Source organism: Thermobia domestica, chromosome 14, assembly GCF_964235325.1.
Source record: "Thermobia domestica chromosome 14, izTheDome1.hap1.1, whole genome shotgun sequence".
Lineage (NCBI taxonomy): Eukaryota > Metazoa > Arthropoda > Insecta > Zygentoma > Lepismatidae > Thermobia > Thermobia domestica.
The window spans coordinates 71554139-71573288 of NC_137467.1; the positions used below are offsets into that span (position 1 = coordinate 71554139).

General features: G+C 36.2%; 1 protein-coding gene across 1 annotated transcript in view; it reads left to right on the forward strand.

The window, feature by feature from the left end:
* Positions 1 to 19150, forward strand: part of LOC145669715 (ras-related and estrogen-regulated growth inhibitor) — a 342459-nt gene that overhangs the window by 201632 nt on the left and 121677 nt on the right. Inside the window, exon 4 of the mRNA XM_081738029.1 lies at positions 10005 to 10166. Coding sequence (XP_081594155.1) covers positions 10005 to 10166 — 162 coding nt within the window. The remainder of the gene's footprint in view (positions 1 to 10004; positions 10167 to 19150) is intronic.

Here is a 19150-nt window from a genome sequence, read left to right on the forward strand (position 1 = left end):
TACGACGTCTGACATCTTTAGGGAGGTGTGGAAGCCATATCTCTTGGTTTGGTGCTTTCACACCGTTCTTAACTCCCATTTGGAAGACACTAATCACGGCAGCTAGCGAGCACCTGACAAGCTATACTGTTTCTAATATGCTTGTTTCCAGCCCGTATCAAAACTCTGATATATCGCAGTCTTCAACGTTCTACAAACATGACACTGTCTGTTCGGCTAAGATCCCTGTGATCGTCTGGCAAGCGGTTCAACTGTGCCCCGAGCCTCTTAATTATGAATACTTCGTTCAAAACGTAGCGGTTAGTCATGACGTTTCAGCTGATCAGTGTACATGTATTATTTATGGTGCTTTACCGATTAAGTATAAACGATCCGTGAGAGACCACTCGTTAAACAGTTCATTATACCATTAGTTTTGCAGTAAAAATAAATCTAATGAGTTGTACAATAATCGACAATGAAAATGTTACAAAAGTTCAAATCCACATTACGAACAAATCCTTGGGGCGTGGGTTTATGCAATCAGGAACACACGTCTCGATTTACTAAATATTCATGGTATTCAGTCCAACTCACTCTCCTCCTCTCCTTGTCTAAAGCAATCTGTGACTAATATACTTTTCCATTCAGACGGAAAAAGCAAACCATGTTTTACAAGTTCTAAAACCATCTCTTTCATTCGTTTGTTTTGAAATGCCCTTTTAGAGCCTGAATTTAAACATTTTAAAATATTCCCCATGCTTCATAAACGTGTTTTTTGCATTCTTTCTCTCCTTCAAGCCTCCATATCACATCAAGCTAGGAAGATGCTCCTTGTGAAATCTATGGAAATTATCAATCACGGCAGTAGGTTTTGTGCTTTTCAACGTCTGTAATGCGAGCGCAGAGCATTGAAAACTACTGACAGAAATGAGTGTTATTCAATGTTTAATTTCACTTTTTCCTCCAGTAATTGCAAACAAATATTTCAGGGGCGTCATTTGGGCAGGGCAGGAGGGTGTAATTCCCATCTCCCTTGAGCTTATAAACACAATCAAATTGTGTTGTTTGATCAAATTTATAGTAAAACTCTGATATAAAAATTAAAACTCTTATATCGACGGAGAATCCTATCCGAATAAAATCTAAAATTTCGCTGCTTTTAGCAACTAACCTATAGAGTTGCGATATCACACTGCTAGAGCGCTTACATTTGCTTTGAAGAGTCGAAGGTTTGATCCCAAGACATGTATGTTCCTAGTGTACGACATTGAGAGAGAGAGAGAGAGATTCAAATATGGAGAGAGGGGGATGATTTATATGTGCAAGTTTAGAATTGGAGAAGAAATGATCGGGCAGCATCTATATTATGACGAAATTTGTGATTTTGTGAAACAAGAAAAGTTTCCAAACTGCGAAGATCACATTAGGCAGTTGTCGAATTAAGATGGAGAACTCTTTTTAGAGCATCAGATGATTGCAAAGGGAGAGAAAGATCTTAAGACCTGTGTAATTAAGAATATTAAAAACACTTCGGCTTCCGAGACGGGTTTCGAGTCACAAACCTTTTAGCTAACGAACGATGATTTTATCTTTTCACCCACGGAGAACTCAATGCAGTCATTCATATACTTTTCTTTTATCTACATTGAGAAACTAATAGAGTGGAATATTCCAAAAGTTGATTCGGTGGGTGCGCCGTTGACATTGAACGTAGACCTCTTGTAGCTTAGTTACATGGTGCATAATAAGCTTCCCCTTGTGCAGAAACACTTTTCAAGGCAGTAAAAGTTTGTTACTACTGTGTTAATTGAGTTATATTTGATAAAACCATCTGATAAAGTAATTCCAAATACTCAGACTTAAATCACCTTTTTCAAAACTTGTTGGCAAAAAAAAACTGTAATTATAAAGGTAACCAAGAAAGTTCTGTCGCTTTTTCAGCCACCACCTTTGAACATCGATATGTCACCTAAGACGTACCTGGAAGATCAGAAATAGTCCCCATCTGTATTGACGACCTTCTGCCAACGTTCTGGAAGGCCATGGATTCCATCGCGGTAGAACTTGGTGATCCGTAAAGCGAAGAAGGTATCAAGTGCATTTTGCACCTCTACTAGGGATTTGAACTGGCGTCCACTAAGGTGATTGTCCAAAAGATAGAACATATGAAAATCGGACGGTGCAATGTCCGGGGAGTATAGCGGATGCAATAATGTTTCCTTTCCTAGGTGTAGAATGGTGAACCGAATCATCCTAGCTGGTAGTAGTTCCCGGTGCACGAGACAGCAAAGAAACATAGGTGTCTGCTCTCGTTACCTTCTGACCCGGAGTCAAATCAGTGGGACCCATCGACCCAACTTGTATTGTTTCTCAAGTTGATGGAGGTGCTGTCGAATGGTTTCTCCACTTACCCTGAATTGTAGTCTCAATTCCTCACATGTCTAAGCACTGTTCGCCTCAATTGCTGCCTGAAGATCTTAATTTTGTACGTGTGTTTTCTTCCGGCACGTGATGCGTCTTCGAGTGTTTCGTCACTGTCCTTAAACTTGTTAAACTACCGCTGCACTGTCAGCGTAGTCACGATAACCTCACCCAAGGCCTGGCATTTATTCCGCCCAGCTGCAGCGGCGTTTGATCCTTACATCATACACGCCCTTAGGACGCTCTGTGGAGGTCCCTGTTCACTCTGTCCTTACGCAAGTTCACAGTGTAACTGACCTGCCACAACCAGGTAGTATGTTGTATATAACTTTACCTACAACTTCCATCCCCATGCCAACAACAAACCTTAGTCTTATCTCCATTCGCATTCAAGTCAAGGTGGAAGGGCCAGTTGAACACAGACCTCCACAAAATGCGACAGAACTTCCTTGGTTACCTTTATATCATATATTGTATGAGTGACATGGAAAATAGAATCAAGAAACATTTTCCCAGCATTAGGTACTTTTGTTCAGTTACGGTACCATTAAAACGGAAAGGTTCAACAAGCTCTCTAGAAGACAAGCCACGCCACACGATTACACCAGGCAAATTTCGTAGTCTTTTCAACAGTAATGTGTGGATTGTCCAGTACACACAATTATACCTATTGAGAGTTTCATTAAGTTTGAATTGAGCTTCATCCGATCAAACAACGTTGCCCATAAATCCCAGTTCATGTGTACGTATGTCTGTGCTTATACGCGAGTTCGTGTTCTTAAAAGTCTATTCGGAAACTGTCCGAGTAGGTCGGTGTGTCATGATTAACGTGTCAGCATGTGCTGAAATCTCTGACATTGAAATCATATCGAATAACATGTGTCCAGGAACTAAAGAAGCCGGACAGAGATAAACGGTTTGGTGGCAATGATTACAGACGGACGTCTGGACCCTCTGCTGTACTTTATGTCAAACAAAGCGTGTTTCCACACATCGTTGGAATGCTGAGAATCAACATATTCTGTACGAAAGATCTCTTCATGGCCTCAATATTGGTGTTCGGTGCGTAGTTTCAGAGACACGTATAGTGAGTCCAATGTTCCTTGAATCTTGTGAATTATGAAGTTTATTGTGGCTTTTGACAACAGTTTTACGGCAAACTGAAAAATTATACTTTTAACAAGATGAAGTCATATGAAGCACTGTCGTTGTTGCATGACCTGTTGATAGAATATCGCATAGAAAGCAATGGGTTATGATCCTCTCGTTCCCGGATTTGTCCTCCTGTAATTCTTATCTGTGGGAATTCTTAAAGCAATGGGTGTATGCAAACAACCACTATTTCCCAGCTGAACTACAGCAAAACTTTACCCACATTATACGGAGCATCACTTGTGAAGAGTTACAGGCGATGTCAGCCTATATAATGGACGTACGCAGAAGTATTTCGACGTCGATGGTGCTGTACTTTCAGTATCTCTTGTAACATGAAGGTAAGCCAGTTTTTACAACTTCCTACTCTTTCGGCCGCCGGCATCACTACACCGGGATACTTTGTGAGCCATATTCTCTCTCCGTATATCCATCTAAGAGAAAAAAAATTCTGAAGAATTACTAGATGGGTCAATATCAAACAGTATGTAGAAGATCAAAACAAACGATGGAGGTGATATATAAGCCGGAAATGGAAGATGTCAACCATTTCCGATTTTAATATAGAGCATAAACCGTAATAGATAATGATAAACAGACCTGCAATCAACTAAGCGCTCAAAGAATACGTTTCATCCTTAACCCTATATTAAAAGTGGAAGTGATAAAGATCTAGTACAACTTCCGGTTTCAGTGTTAATGTAGAAAGAGCCAAAACGATAAGAAACACCGAGAATCTGTTTTATCTAATAGATTTAGCGTCTCAACAATAGGTACCATCTTGTTTCGTAACCCTCTACTTAAACCGGAAGTGACAGAATTTAACCACTTCCGATTTAACTTCGATAACTCTAGAATAAAAGCTGTAATAGATAGCAAGAATCAGTTTCCTACAATCAATTAAACGTCCCAAGTATTTATTCCGTTTACACTCTAATATCTCTACTAAAACCGGAAGTGGTAGGAATCTGCTACCATTTCCGGTTTCAATCTTAATAGTGAAAATATTACGCCATACAGACTAAACCTCATTCACGTACTGTACACGTGACACTATTACTTGTTTATTTGCTTATAAAATCCTAGACTTTTAAGGAATTTTAAACAGTTGAAGGACAATCTAAAGTTCTACGTAAATAACTTGTTTCTTTTGTGTGGGAAGTTGTAGCAGGTGTATATTGATTAAGTAGCTATACGTAACAAAAATTTTACCCAACAAATGCTTAGCAACCGAATATTTTTCATGAAGTGAAGAAAATAAGATGAACAGCTATTTCCCCGCCACGAAAAGAAAAGAATTTCTTTTGATGTGTTTACCTTGAAAGTTCAACAAAATGAAAAGATCTATTTCTGATAATTGAAAAATAAACAGGATTATATAAAATTGACGTGCATAACTCTGACATGTTTTTTTGTGTGCTAAATCACATTTAACAGGTAACGTGCCCAATAACCAGATACATAAACATGAACAACAACAACAACAATCTAATATTAAGTCGTACATTTCTTGTTCTAGAGTTGTAACAAAAGTGAGAGTCGTTGAAAGGGAAATGTTTATTTATCAGATCTTATACTACATCCTTTGTAAATAGAGGGAACAGGTTGATTTTTTTCACTATAAATGTTTCAAGATTTTAATGTGCAATTCGTAGAACGAAAATATTGCTGATAATCTATTTCAAAGGAAATTCCATTGTTTCTTAGAATGTTGAAACGAGAAGCAGTGTTAGTAATCCTTTTGTGCTTTCATAGCAACCGCACAAAACTTTCTCGATCTTACTTTTAAAATTGAACCACATCATGGTTTAGTTTAGTACGATCACATTTACAAGAAATGAACAAAATGATGGTATGTAGGCTATATCATATTATAGGTTTGTTAATAGAACATTTATTTATGAAGTACGAACAACACGTACCGAACAACGGAAGTATGAATCTCCATTTGAAACAAGAAGCTAAGTAGTCTAGAACCCATCGCAACAACAATACCAAAACAAACTCGAAAAAGTCCATTCCAAATTTATCAAATACTTAGTATACAAGAGTACTGGAATCTATCCATCTTACGAAAACTATCTTACATTAATAGACAACTTTTGTATCCCTACACTAGAACAAAGGCGAAATATGATAATTTGATTTTTCTCCGTAAAATAGTACAAAATGAGTGTAATTGTACAGATTTCATATCGACACTAAATTTTCATGTCCCGACACTTAAAACTCGTGTTGGCAACCCTGGCCTGTTGTATTGCAAAAAGGCAAGGACCAACGTATTATTGAAGTCACCAAGCTGGAGAATATGTTCTTCTTATAACAAATTATGTATTGAACACAAAGAAATTGATATATGTAATATGAACTATAATATATTTAAGAAAATTATTGTAAGTTTATTTTGTAATGCACCTACACTACAATTGGATTTTGCCTGTTGTGTTGTTGTTTACAAATAAATAAATAAATAAATAGCATGTGTTTTGGTTTATACAAACTTCAAGTACTGTGTGGAGAGAAACACTTCTTAGGTTTTATTACGCCAAGTTTAATTCACTAATTAGCTTCGGAATAATACACTGGGGAACTGCTGAAACCAGTTTAAGCACTTTCCGAATGCAGAAGAAAACGATCAGAATAATTTTTTGGATTACCCACAAAATCGGCATGTAAAGTTTTTCATAAAAGCAAAAACTTTAACACTTCCCAGCTTATACATTTATAAATCTATTCTTTTAACTGTAAAAAAACAGGCATCTTTTTAACTTTAACAAAACTGTTCATAGCCACAATACAAGACAAGGTAGTGACATAGTTGTAATGCATCAAAATTATACTAATATAAGCAAAAACGTGTGTATGAATTGTGTTAGGTTGTATAATAAACTTTCTATATGTTTAAAGGATAGCACTAATATTACTGTTTTGCGTAAGGCGTTATTTAACCTACTTGGTGTAAAATGCTATTATACTATTAAGGATTATTTAAATGGTTCATTAAATGAAGAGCTGATAAGATACTTAATCCTGAGTGTGTGTCAGGTGCAGTAAAAAAAGTTACCTAATTACGATGTAGGTGATCATGTTTACAAACTTGATATCTCTTACTTTATTATTTTGTATTTAGAAAATGCACGGGTTCAACATTATATATACCTTTTGCTACCTGATAATATTGTATGTATTTTATTGACAACTGTAATGGTTACATGAGAATTTCTCCTGTTTTATAAGTAAATGAAAAATAAATGAAATGAAACAGTCTGAATCGTTTTGAAGAAAAATCGTCCGAGAAAAACTCACCACAGGAATAAACCACACCTTTTGAATTTTAAAATAAATTACTAGCTGAACCTGGGCTCTCTACACAGCGCATCATTCGCATATGAGCATGAGTATCCTTGTCATTCCTCATAGCATCTGTACATGTCCCTTTACAGACATAAGTGAAAGACGTATTGATAAAAATCGGCAAGGGGTACCATAAAGTTGAGATTTTTTCGATTATTTTTTTTCAATATCTCGCACCGTTTGCAAAATTTGAGACTACTTCCGGTTGGAGTTTCTAACTCATGTATGATCAGTGTTTTCTTTCTTCCTGCATGCAGTATTAATAAGCAAATACATTACACACTCAATTAAATATAATGTCAATGATATATGTGCTGTTCATTGGACAAGACAATCTAAACAATAAAGATTCATCTTAGACTGCAGAAATGGTTATTATCCTTTTAACATTATCATTTCGCCATGAAATAAATGCCTGAGAGATATACAACTCCTGTGTACAACTATGTGGTATTGGAATGTGTAACTCGTAAGAATGATTCCTTTTAAATTTCAACAGTTCCAGTGTACCACTAGAAAATGTAATAAGGAAATAACACCTATATTTTTAAAAAAATATTCGATTAGAACTGGAAAATCTACACAAAATTTGGAATCGACCAGCGAAAAGGCACGTTTCTAGCACTTGTGGTTTTTGAGATCTTATTGTCGAAAGGATTGGAGACAAACACGTAAACCTAGCGTTTTAATATACGTACTAGCTGAAGCTGCGCTCTCTACACATCGCATCATTCACATATGAGCATGAATCTCCTTGTCATTCCTCACAACAACTGTACATGTCCCTTTACAGACACAGGTGAAATACGTCTTTTTAAAAATCGGCAAGGAGTACCATAAAGGAGATTTTTTTTCGATTATTTTTTCAATATCTCGCACCGTTTGCATGATTTGAGCCTACTTCCGGTTGGAGTTTATAATTCATGTATGATCAGTGTTTTTCTTTCTTCATGCAGTATGTAATGAGAAAATACATTACACACACAATTAATAATAATGTCAGTGATATATGGTGTTCCTTTGGCAAAACACTCCAAACAATAGAGATTCATCTTACGTTAGACTGAAGAAATGGTTATCCTTCGTTTTTCATTATCATTTGGCCATGAAACAAACGCCTGAGAGATATATTATTCCTGGTAACTCGTAGGATATGATGCTTTACTTTTTTTCAAAATTTCAACACTTCCAGTGTACCCCTAAAAATATAATAAAGAAATAATGGCCATATTTTTTAAAAAATTTTCAATTAGAACTGGACAATCTACACAAAATTTGGAATCGATTAATGAAATGACAAGTTTTAGCAGTTGTGCTTTTCGAGATCTCATTGTCAAAAAGATTGGAGACAAACATATAAACATTTTGTTTGAAGACAAATATATAAACCTAGTATTTTAATATATAGATAGATTTATAACATATAGATTTGTTAATGGAACATTTATTTATAAATATGAACAAAATTGCCTGATTTATTTTTAATAAAAACTCGTCCGAGAAAACTCACTCCTTACGAGTAAATTACTATTTCTGGATATTTTTCCCAGAGAAATGGCTTATACTATATTATAAGAGTTGCTAATGAAATGTTGATTAATGAAAACCAATCGCTAAAGCCGCTTCCGAGAAATTAAATTTCTTTTTATTTTCACCCTTCAGAAAGTAAACCTTTAGAAAGAGCATTCAAACAAACTGGAGTACCACATTAAAAAAAGAAAAAAAAAACTTAAGTTTAATATTTGACATCCAGACATGTTTGAACGGTATGGCCTCTAGGCGAGTATACAGCAGAACAGGATGAAGGAGCGTTCAGGCAGATATTAACAGTTATCAAAAAAATCTTTTTTCGATATGTAAGGGCCCTGAAACATGTAAATCCGTTGAAATTTCGAATTTGATTTTTCTTTTTCACGATCACCATACTTTCTTTTTTGTTATCGTCGCTCAAAAGTAAAAAGAGATAACAAGCATCCTAAAACCACTGAATGATCATATTGTACCGTATTATTAGGTTTAACGGGGGTAAGGGAATTCAAGAAAAAGAAATAATAATAATTAAGAAAACGATTGATATTATACATTTGTTATTAAACTGAAAGATATAGCAATATTTGCTTGAGTTTTACGTCCCACGTTTTTGCCGGATGGGATAAAGGATACGGTGTTGATTAAAAATGAGAGAAATGGTCGCATGAAGAAAGTGGGAGGAAACGGGAGGACTCCGAGGAAACCCATGTACACACGGTGTTTGCCTACCACAAAGTTCACTTCGCGCGAGCTGAGATCGAACAAAGGACCCCCACGCACCAGAGGTGAACGCTCTACCACTTAACCATCGTGGCCCCAAATAAAAAGAAAAGAATATCAATGTAAGAAAATAATAATTAAAAAAAACTATTATACGAACTCTCTGAATTACTGCAACTCTGATGATGAACAGTGGGCCGCGGTGGCTCAGTGGTAGAGCGTTCACCACTGGTGCGTGGGGGTCCTTGGTTCGATCCCAGCCCCCGCCAAGTGAAATTTGTGGTGGACAAACACCATGTGCGTGGGTTTTTTCGGGGTTCCACCGTTTCCTCCCACTTTCTTCATTCTATCATTCCATTCATTACTCGTCATCACCGTCTCCTTTAGCCTAACCGGAATAAGAGTGGGACGTAAAACTCAAAGATTTCATTTCATTTTCTGATGATGAAGGCCAGTTCAATTAACTAAAGCAGGAATGAAATATCAACAGTTTCATTTAATTACTTATTATTGTTTCTGATCTTTGTTCGTTTAGAGCTGAACCTCCCCTTCAGCAACGAGTTTATATAAAATGCGACCTACAGCTGAATGTCGGATCCGAACCACATGAGCTCACACTGGGTATCCAAGAAAGGTTTCCCACATCAAAGAGATATTCTTTAGGCATACATAGCCACGAAGCAGTTCAGTTCGTACTTTTATTTGTATAAATGTGTACTCTGGATATTCCAAACACATTTAAGTTTTAATAGATACTTTAAACTAAGACTATGTTGAATATATGGCTTTTAATGAGTTCTCGGTTGATATTAACTTTAACAACTTTCATTCCTTCTGTTTTCTAGGAAGGCGAATGTTTGACTCTGGAAGCGAATATCCGATGGGCAGAAGCCTTTGTACTTATGTACTCTGTAACAGACAAATGTTCTTTTGATGAGTGTAACCGATTAAAGTTTCTCATCAACTACAACAAACGAAGAAGACGTCTCGGAACAAACACCTCCAAAGTAAGTGCTTTTGTACCTCTTATTGTATGTCTGTGTATTGTGTTGTGCAGTACAAGCGACAACGAAATGGAGACCTGTCAATACAATTACGTACTTTTCGGAGGAGTGTGTGGGTCGATTTATATATATAGCTTGCTGTAATTTGAACATAGCTCTTGGAGATACAGAAAGTCTAAAAAAGTAGCTATTTCCATTTTTACGTGGGAAGAATGGGTTTTTGAAAAAATAGGCTATTTGGAATGTACATTTAAACTCCCTTTTCTCACTTAGGATGCATATTTGAATGGATATGAAATTATAAAAACCCAGCTCGACACAAGTACTAAATTAAATTATCAATTTCAAGCGATGCAGTCTTTATTCTTTGTGAAAATTTTAAAGCTCCCTTAGGATATACATTTCAATAAAAGGGTAATAATAAAAATCGAGATGAGCCTAAGTGCTAACTATTTTTAAAAATTGATTTTAACCCGTTCAACCGTAATCCTTGTTTTTCGGCATTTTATGAAGAAATTGAAGTATTACAGAAATTGTCCCTCTTCCCGAGAAGTGGAAATAAATTTTATATAATATGTGGCACGTGTCAACTGATTTTTAATAATAGTTTTAAGTTTCATGAGTCTAATTGAGGGATTTATGAGATACTCTATGTTTGGCATACATTTTCAACCCCTTTCACCTAGGATGAATACACTGCTAACTAACTGTAAGTGCTAACTAACTATATTCAAAATATTGTTTAAACGGTGGCATGAACTGGATTTGTATAACGAACAAACAAACAAAGATTTCGCTCTTTTCGAGACAAAAATTATATACCTGAAATGAAGGAGATCAATTAAATTTTAAAAGGGCTCAATAGAATAAATTTTGAAAAAAATATATCAACTTCGTTCCTAGAAAAGTTGGAAAAATGAGATGCATCTCCTTCTCTCAATAGGGGTAATTCATACAAGTACACAATTAACTTTATACATAAGAATTAAAGAAGGTTATAAAGGTGAGTCCACTTTTATATAAATTAACAATTGTACAAACATATTCGATATAATTCGACATAAAAGTAGTTTACTTTCTGCATGAAACATGGATTTAATGTTTGAGATAGATTTACAATCACATGAAAATGAAATTCCATTCTGAATTGACAAGAGTGATACTTGCAGAACTTGATCAAACTCGGCAATTGATTGGCTGAGGGACGTCACGAGACCCGATCACGTGGTATGACGTCATATGTGTCAACGTCATCCTGATTTTGGCAGGGACATCTTGACCCACCCCACAAAATCTTGGGAGGGATTAATAGGACCACTCCCTTAAATTTTGGAAATTGCCAAAACTCAAAAAATTTTGTAAGTTAATATACACTGTAAAAAATCGTTGTGTTATTTCAACGACATGCCTGTGTGTTAACACGATTGTGTTAAAATATAACACAAACAAGTGGTTAGAACAACTCACTCTCTATTTGGAGTTGTGTGTCAAATGCCGGTAGTTGAAATGACACACAGCCTGTGTGTTAAATTACCACAAGTGTAGAATCTTTGGCGTTGTTTTCTGCGTGATTGCCAAATATGTTGGGCATCTAATTATAAAGGCTTATGAATTGAAGCTACAGACAAACACAGTAGAAAGAAATACTTAAACAAATCCAGGTATACACAAAATTTCAAAATGCAAACCGCGCGATGTGTTTTCAGTTGTTTTACATAATGTTTCTGAAGAAACCCTAACAGCACAAGATGTGCTAGGCATATGCCATTTAGGTTTTCCAAATTCATCTCCCACATTTGATGCATTTATTGCTTCTTTTTCTAAGCGATTGTGTACTAGAAGCAACAAACGCATCAACTTTATTAGATGGCAACTGGCGCCGATCATTTGAAAGTGAATATGGAAGAACTATAAAATAAAGTAAATAGACAGTCGTCATTTTGTTATAAAATTAGGTCTACATGGCGAGCAGATTTTATCTTATTCCTAACTGTTATCGTCGAATATACGCGGCTTAAAGGAGCACTCTGATTAGACAAATTCAAAGGACCTCATCAATTTATCCCTCTACAAGCGACTTTTTCTTCATCGCCTCCGTGGCCAAGTCGGAAGAGCACGCGGCTAGTAATTGAAAGCTTGGTGGTTCGAGCTCTCCCGCCACGGGAGTAAATTTTTTTACTTGTTTAAAATGTTTTTTTTAGACTCTTCATAATGTAAACACATTACGCATATAGGCGATTTAACATATTTTGGGGGAGTAATTTTGTATAACAGAGAAGCTTTCATGCTCCACGGTCTTAAGGGGGCAGACTACTAAATATTTTTCAAAAGCTAACAATTTTTCTTTTGCCAGTTTTTCGTAAGTGAAAAATGATAATGAAATGTAACTTACCTCAGTAATAGATAATGCTATTCTACACCTGAAAATACGAATTGGAAGAATTTTCAGTGTTGCCACCCACAGATATTACAGTGTGACCAGAATTTGAATTACCCAAAAATCTAGGTTATGGCAGCGACTAGAAAAATGAACTCAACGGCAATTAATAACTTATCATGTTGTCTGTGCTCCTTGTTAATTACTTTTTAAATAATATTTGTATTTATTTTGTAATAAAGAGTATAAAATAAATATTTTTAAATAAACAGTAGAATTAAAATGCAAATGTTATTTAAAAAGTAATTAAACAACAATATTCAAATTGTTAAGATAATAAATTAGGTTTAAAAATCCTCTAAATTTGAATTTTAGAAATTTTTTACCCATAGAAAAACACAGGTTGACCCATCCAAATTTACAGAAAAGTATATACACACGAGTCCTAGAGAACAATCACCAATTTTTATCTTTTGACAATTCCAACATAAGTACATATGTCCAATGAAAGGTAATGGGACCCTGTATTCACTCTTATGATCATATATTGCAATAAAGCATCATCTTAGTAAACTTTATGCACAACATGCAAAATTCCCGGCTTATGCTAAATCAAGTTTCTCACCAATATATAAAGTGTACTTTGACAATGTATTCTTGATATTTTTTTACTCATAGAATGGGACAAGCAGAACCAATCAAATGTACAAAATACGAGGCGCGTCGAGGAAGTAACTTTTCCACGGGTCCCATATCTAAGAAACCGTATGTTACGCGAAGCGACTGCATGCACATGAGAGAGTAAGGTCCTAGCATGGCGCATGCGCCAGCGAAACTTTCCTAATGCTTTCGGTAGCGTTGTGACACTGGTTGAAGATGGACGTTCCTATTCTAGCTCGCGCCGCGTGTTAAGTGCGAGCAGTGATAAAGTTTTTGAATGCACAGGTCATAGCGCCGATTGAAATCCATCATCAGCTGTGCCAGGTCTATGGGCCTAACGTCATAAGCAAGCAGATGGTGCGTTGCTGGTGTAAACAATTTCCAGTAGAATGCCAAAATGTGCAACGTAAGCAACCCACGTTTATCCCTTATGATGATCCGATCCAGAATCTCTTCTTCTCATCGTGGTATCGTTGGAAAAATGTCAATGCTGATCCCATGTACATTGCTTTGTGTTCTGGAGTCAGTTGTTGCGGCACCCACCTGCCACACAACTTTTTGAACAATAGGCACTCCGTGACAACGATGTGCAATAACAAGCGGGAAATCTGCGGGAACTGCTTGCTCATGACGTTAGGCCCATGACCTGGAACAGATGACGATGAATTTCAATCGGTGCTATGCCGTGTGCATTCAAAAACATTATCACTGCTCGCACTTCACACGCGGCGGGAGCTGGAATAGAAACGTCCATCTTCAACCACTGCCACGACACCTCTGAGTGCACTAGAGAAATTGCACTGGCGCATACACATGCTAGGACCTTACTCTCTCATGTACACGCAATCGTTTCGCGCAACATACTGTTTCTTAGCTGTGGGACGCGTGGGGAAGTTACTCTTTGAATGCACCTCGTATATATATTCGGGACTCAGAGAATATTTGCCAACTTTCATTTTTTACAATTCCAAAATTTAAGGAGTGGTTCTATGGACTCTTTCAAATTTGAGAGAGAGTGCATCATGATACTTGTACCGGTATCTGACTTAAGAAAATGAATACCGAAATTAATCCGTATAATTATTTGTTGTAGTTAAACCTCGTCAAAGAAGATAAATTAGGACAAAAACCTAATTATCCTGTGAATCCCCTGTCATCTTAATCCAATCCATTCATGCAAGAGGTTGAACGTAAGACTTGGACAAAGCAGTGTAAGAATCAGAAGAAAGTTCCGACTCTTAAAAGTACCTAGAATATAATATAAAGTAAAAGGAAATTTTGTTCTACAATTTGCCTTACATTAGCCATCTTTTCCCTTCCAGCCCTTCCGTCAAATGCTCCCTAAAGAGTCTATCGCTCTCCTTCCCAATCGTCTCTTTTCGTTCCAGCGCTTCTTTTGGAAATGAAAACTACTGATGGGTGTTAACACCCACTTTGAGAACTACTGAACATATACCCACCAAAAATTCTTAACATTACATCATTGCGTACGCATACCTCAATATGCTATGCCTGTTTCATTGGATATTAGAACAAGAAGTGACATTTTTATAATTTTGCAACAATACGTGCTGCCTTTTGTCTTTTGCACCGTACGTTCTCTTAGAAATATATCAAAACACATGTCGTATGCACATGTGGCTCTTCTGTGCATCTCTGTGTATAATGGATTCCTTGTTTCTGAATGTTTAGTAAATATATGTGAGCGATAAACTGTCAACGTTATCATTTTGCAACGCACCTTAGTATTGTAGAATTAATTAAATTCGACTGCAACAGGGTTTTCTGAACAAAGTTCTGTTAAGCGTGTGTTCTAATAATGTACACTAAAATAAGCGGAAACGAGTGCGTTACATGGTTGACCACAATTATTTCTAGGTATTACAGCAGAGACAATGGGAAGAGAAAATTCATTCACACTTGAACAATAGATACCTCACAAACGCTACACAATGAGTTCTTGTTTCCTCCCACTCTTGTACGTATATTTCGTGGAAATGTTTATCCCCTCTCCTTTCGTTTCTACTCAACGAAAACAGCTTTATTACCAACAAATAATGTCGGGAGTTAAGAATAGGTGACATATGCGAATGAAAAGCTTTCCGCTGCAGAACGCTTCAATGAATATACAGTTGCAGACATCTTTTGTTTCTGCAAGTGTTAACAGTTAACTGATCTTTCGAGAAAAGCGTTTGTTTATGACGGGAAAATTAATGTTCAGCACACTTCAGTTTTCATCTTTTTTTCCTTTTTCTTATTTTAATTAGAAATAAAATGTTTATTTCGTTTTTTTTTAAAAAAATAATTACGAATGCAGTACTTCTGTGTTTTCATGTGTATAATCTTCATTTCTTTAGACTTCCAAACTGTACTACACGTATATATCGGAAATCTTATTGAACGGACATGTTTGTCCGTCTGTTCACAGGTATTAGAACGGAAACAAGAGATAGTGAGAAGCGAGTTTTTGGAATCGATTCAGCATCCAAAGAATCGATTCAGCATTCCAAGAATCGATTCAGCATCCAAAGAATCGATTCAGCATTCCAAGAATCGATTCCATCTCTTCTTTAACACTCTATTCAAACTGGAAGTTTGCTTCCTCGTGGCTAGGTGCTTAGTGACACGCCTCTGGCGCGGAAGACCCGAGTTTGATTCCCGAGAGGAGCCTATATGGTTCGAATCTCACATTAATTTGAAGGTCCACGTCTCATACGAGTATAGCCACGCTGCTGAAAGGTACGCTACAAATCCATCCAATTACAGTAAACTTCAAACGGTAGAAATCAACCGTTTCTGGTTTCAACGATCATAGATAGCATGAAGCGACTTTTTTAGAATCGACTCAACATCGCAAGAATAGTCTTCACATTAACCGGTCTGGTAAAACCGGAAAAGGAAGAAATTCAGTCTCATTTCAGGTCATATATACATCAGGTGTTCTAAAACTGGCGCCCACGGACTACATAGCGCTATTCTAAAAGTCAAAGCATATATAGATAGATATAATATTCGCAGATAAAGAACCATACAGTAGATCTACCAATTCATCAAACATTTATATCGATACTTTCCAGATAGCAGTTAAAGTCTATTACACGCTGACACTAGCACCACTTATTTGCGTAATCAGTGGCGTATTTATGATTTTGTTACGGGGGGGCTTTGCTAACTTTCGGGAGGCTTTGCCTGAAAATGTGAAAATTCTGCGAGATATTTCATATACTTTACTATAGTAAGTAAAATTTCGGGGGGTCTTAAGCCCGGAAGCCCCCCTAAATACGCCACTGAGCGTAATAATGGATGTAACTCTGATGGATTCGTAGAGCTAAGTTAATGTGTGACGTTGCCACATAGTGAAACTTTTGATGCTCTATAGCGGCTGAAGGCGGCCCCGGGGGGTATACCAGTGTATAATATTTTCGCTTTACTTTGACCTGAAGAATAGTGCCCATTAACCAAAATAATATTCAATTCTTGTAGTACTGAATCCGTATTTTATATAATATACAACAGGTTCAGTACTGTAAGGATAGAATGCTACTTGGGTAAAGGACAACTCATGTCAAATCACAACAGTAACATTATTTGAGGAAAAAACGCGAAACGATTTCAGTCGTCAGTCTCGCTTATGCTTGTTGGTAACAGTAAAAAGAGACTATAGTGCATCCAGTAAGAGAACGTCTCTGACAGCTCGCAGTGACATTGCCACTACTCGCGTGTCAAATTTTTTTTCGGTGCAACTGTAGTGGTAATTTAATTAATGGTATAAAACAGAGTAATCGTGGTTGGTAACACTGGTATCAAAGTAGGGGCTGCAATGTCCCACCGCATGTGGTAAGAAACGTCAGAGACCATCTCTTGTTGGCCGTGCTATAAGTCTTTGCAACTGTGTCAACTAGCCACTTCAACAATTTTACTGCAGACAAGAAAAGTTAGTTTACTTTGTAAGTCACTCTTCATTTAGAATTTCCAATGTGCTATTGTAATTTGTACTAGGTGCATTGTATTTTCTTTTCTCTTTAAATAAATAAATAAATAAATAATAGAACTTTTAATTTATTCTTGTGGGTTTTCTTTGCTTACCTTCTGCACAACTCCTTCGTAAAGAGATTACGTTGGATCTTCCGAAATTCCGAAGAGGATAACCTTCCAGTTGCATTCACCTTGTTTTTATTTTCTCTCTTATGCATTTCATTTTTGTTTTCGTTTCCTCTTTTAAAATCTTCCTTATCTTCAACGTTACTTATAGATGATCATTATTGCTGGTGTAATACTTGTTAAGGGGTATGGAATTCTGATCCTCCGGGATGGTGTTTGTTCTGAAATTGTAAAGAGCATCACCCTTGGAAAAGAGAGGTTCTGTACGTGCATGTAGTACGTTTTTTTTTCTATATTACATTTATTTTTCCATTTTTTTTGTATAGTGTTTAAAGTATCTTAATGCTATTTTAAAATATATTAATTACATAGTAATAGGATTCCTTAACATTGATGTACCTCGTATAATATTATAAAATTTGATTACATTAGCATTGCATTGGAGATTCAAGGAAGGTAATTTGTAAAATTCCATGTGCTTTCTTCTTCCTCTATATGAATAAATAGATAAATAACCAACTAAGTATGTAGAAATACTATCTCGTTTTTTATCTAGATGTCTATTTTTCCAAGTTTATGTAAATACACTAATTGGCATCCTCATTTTATAAAAATACAATAACTCACTTGCTGAAACAAATATTATTCATGCTAAATGATATTTACGAGTTAATCTAGAACACAATAGTAATATGTTATAATCTCTAGTGTACTGCAAAATCACTACTGCTTCGATCAGGGACAATATCCAAACGGAGCCTGAGGGAATTTTCGTTCTGAGCAAGCATTCCCTGGTTGTATTTTGAATATTTCAATCAAATAATAATCTACATATTAATTCCACTCCCGGAAGTCTTTGTATTCCTCCAGGTAGAAAATGAATTCTCCACTAGTTAACCGTAAGGAGTCCCCTGTCATAGGGCAACTTTATTATTATCAGAGTTACAACAAAATGTAAGAGGGGAAACCGTCTCCAAATATGATGTTTTCAATCTAAAGTGAAGAATTTTTTTAAATCGGATGAGTCGTTTCTGCTGTGCACTCTTTATGCGCCCAATATTAAATGAAAATGCAATGTTGCCGTTTACTTGCACCCACAACATAATGTGAATGGTGGCATATTTCAAGTGGGTGTTGGCCATTGACACGTAAGCGTAAAAGACAGTAACGTCATTCACTTATATTATGGGTCCGGGTAAATGGCAACGTTGCATTTTCATTTACGTTGCCCAAACGGCTCGTCCGATTAAAAAAAAATCCTTCATTTTAGATTGAAAACAACATATTTGGAGACGGTTTCCACATATATCGGTCCATGAATAACGTTAATATGTAATACTTTTTAAAGTCTCGGATGATAATAAACATCTAGGCAAAATATTTCAATATTCTTAATCTTTATTACAAACGCATCAGTGTGTCAATCACGCTAATTTCCAATAGTTGACAGCCAGAATAATAGATGTCGCTAGCATGCAGGCAATTTGAAGAAGAGCCGAAGGTTTGCAGCGAATAACTAATTATCTTAATAGAAAAGTATGTCCAAGCTTTCAGGAGTGGAATTATGTCTATAATATTTATACCGTATCAATATGGTAGTTTTTTTTTTTTTTTTTCATTTCGTGCGGAAAGAATACGATATACTTACGTACTGGTCGATGCTACAGACCATGGAGTGCCTTGGCCTCCCTATCCACTCTCCTCCATCTTCTCGTTTCTCTGCTTTTCTTCTCCAGTCCCTAATTCCTAATTTCTTTACGTCATCTTCTATGTCATCTATTCACTTTCTTCTCTTTCGACCGTCTAATTTCTCTATGAACACTTTATAGAAGCTCTACTTTCGTGCATG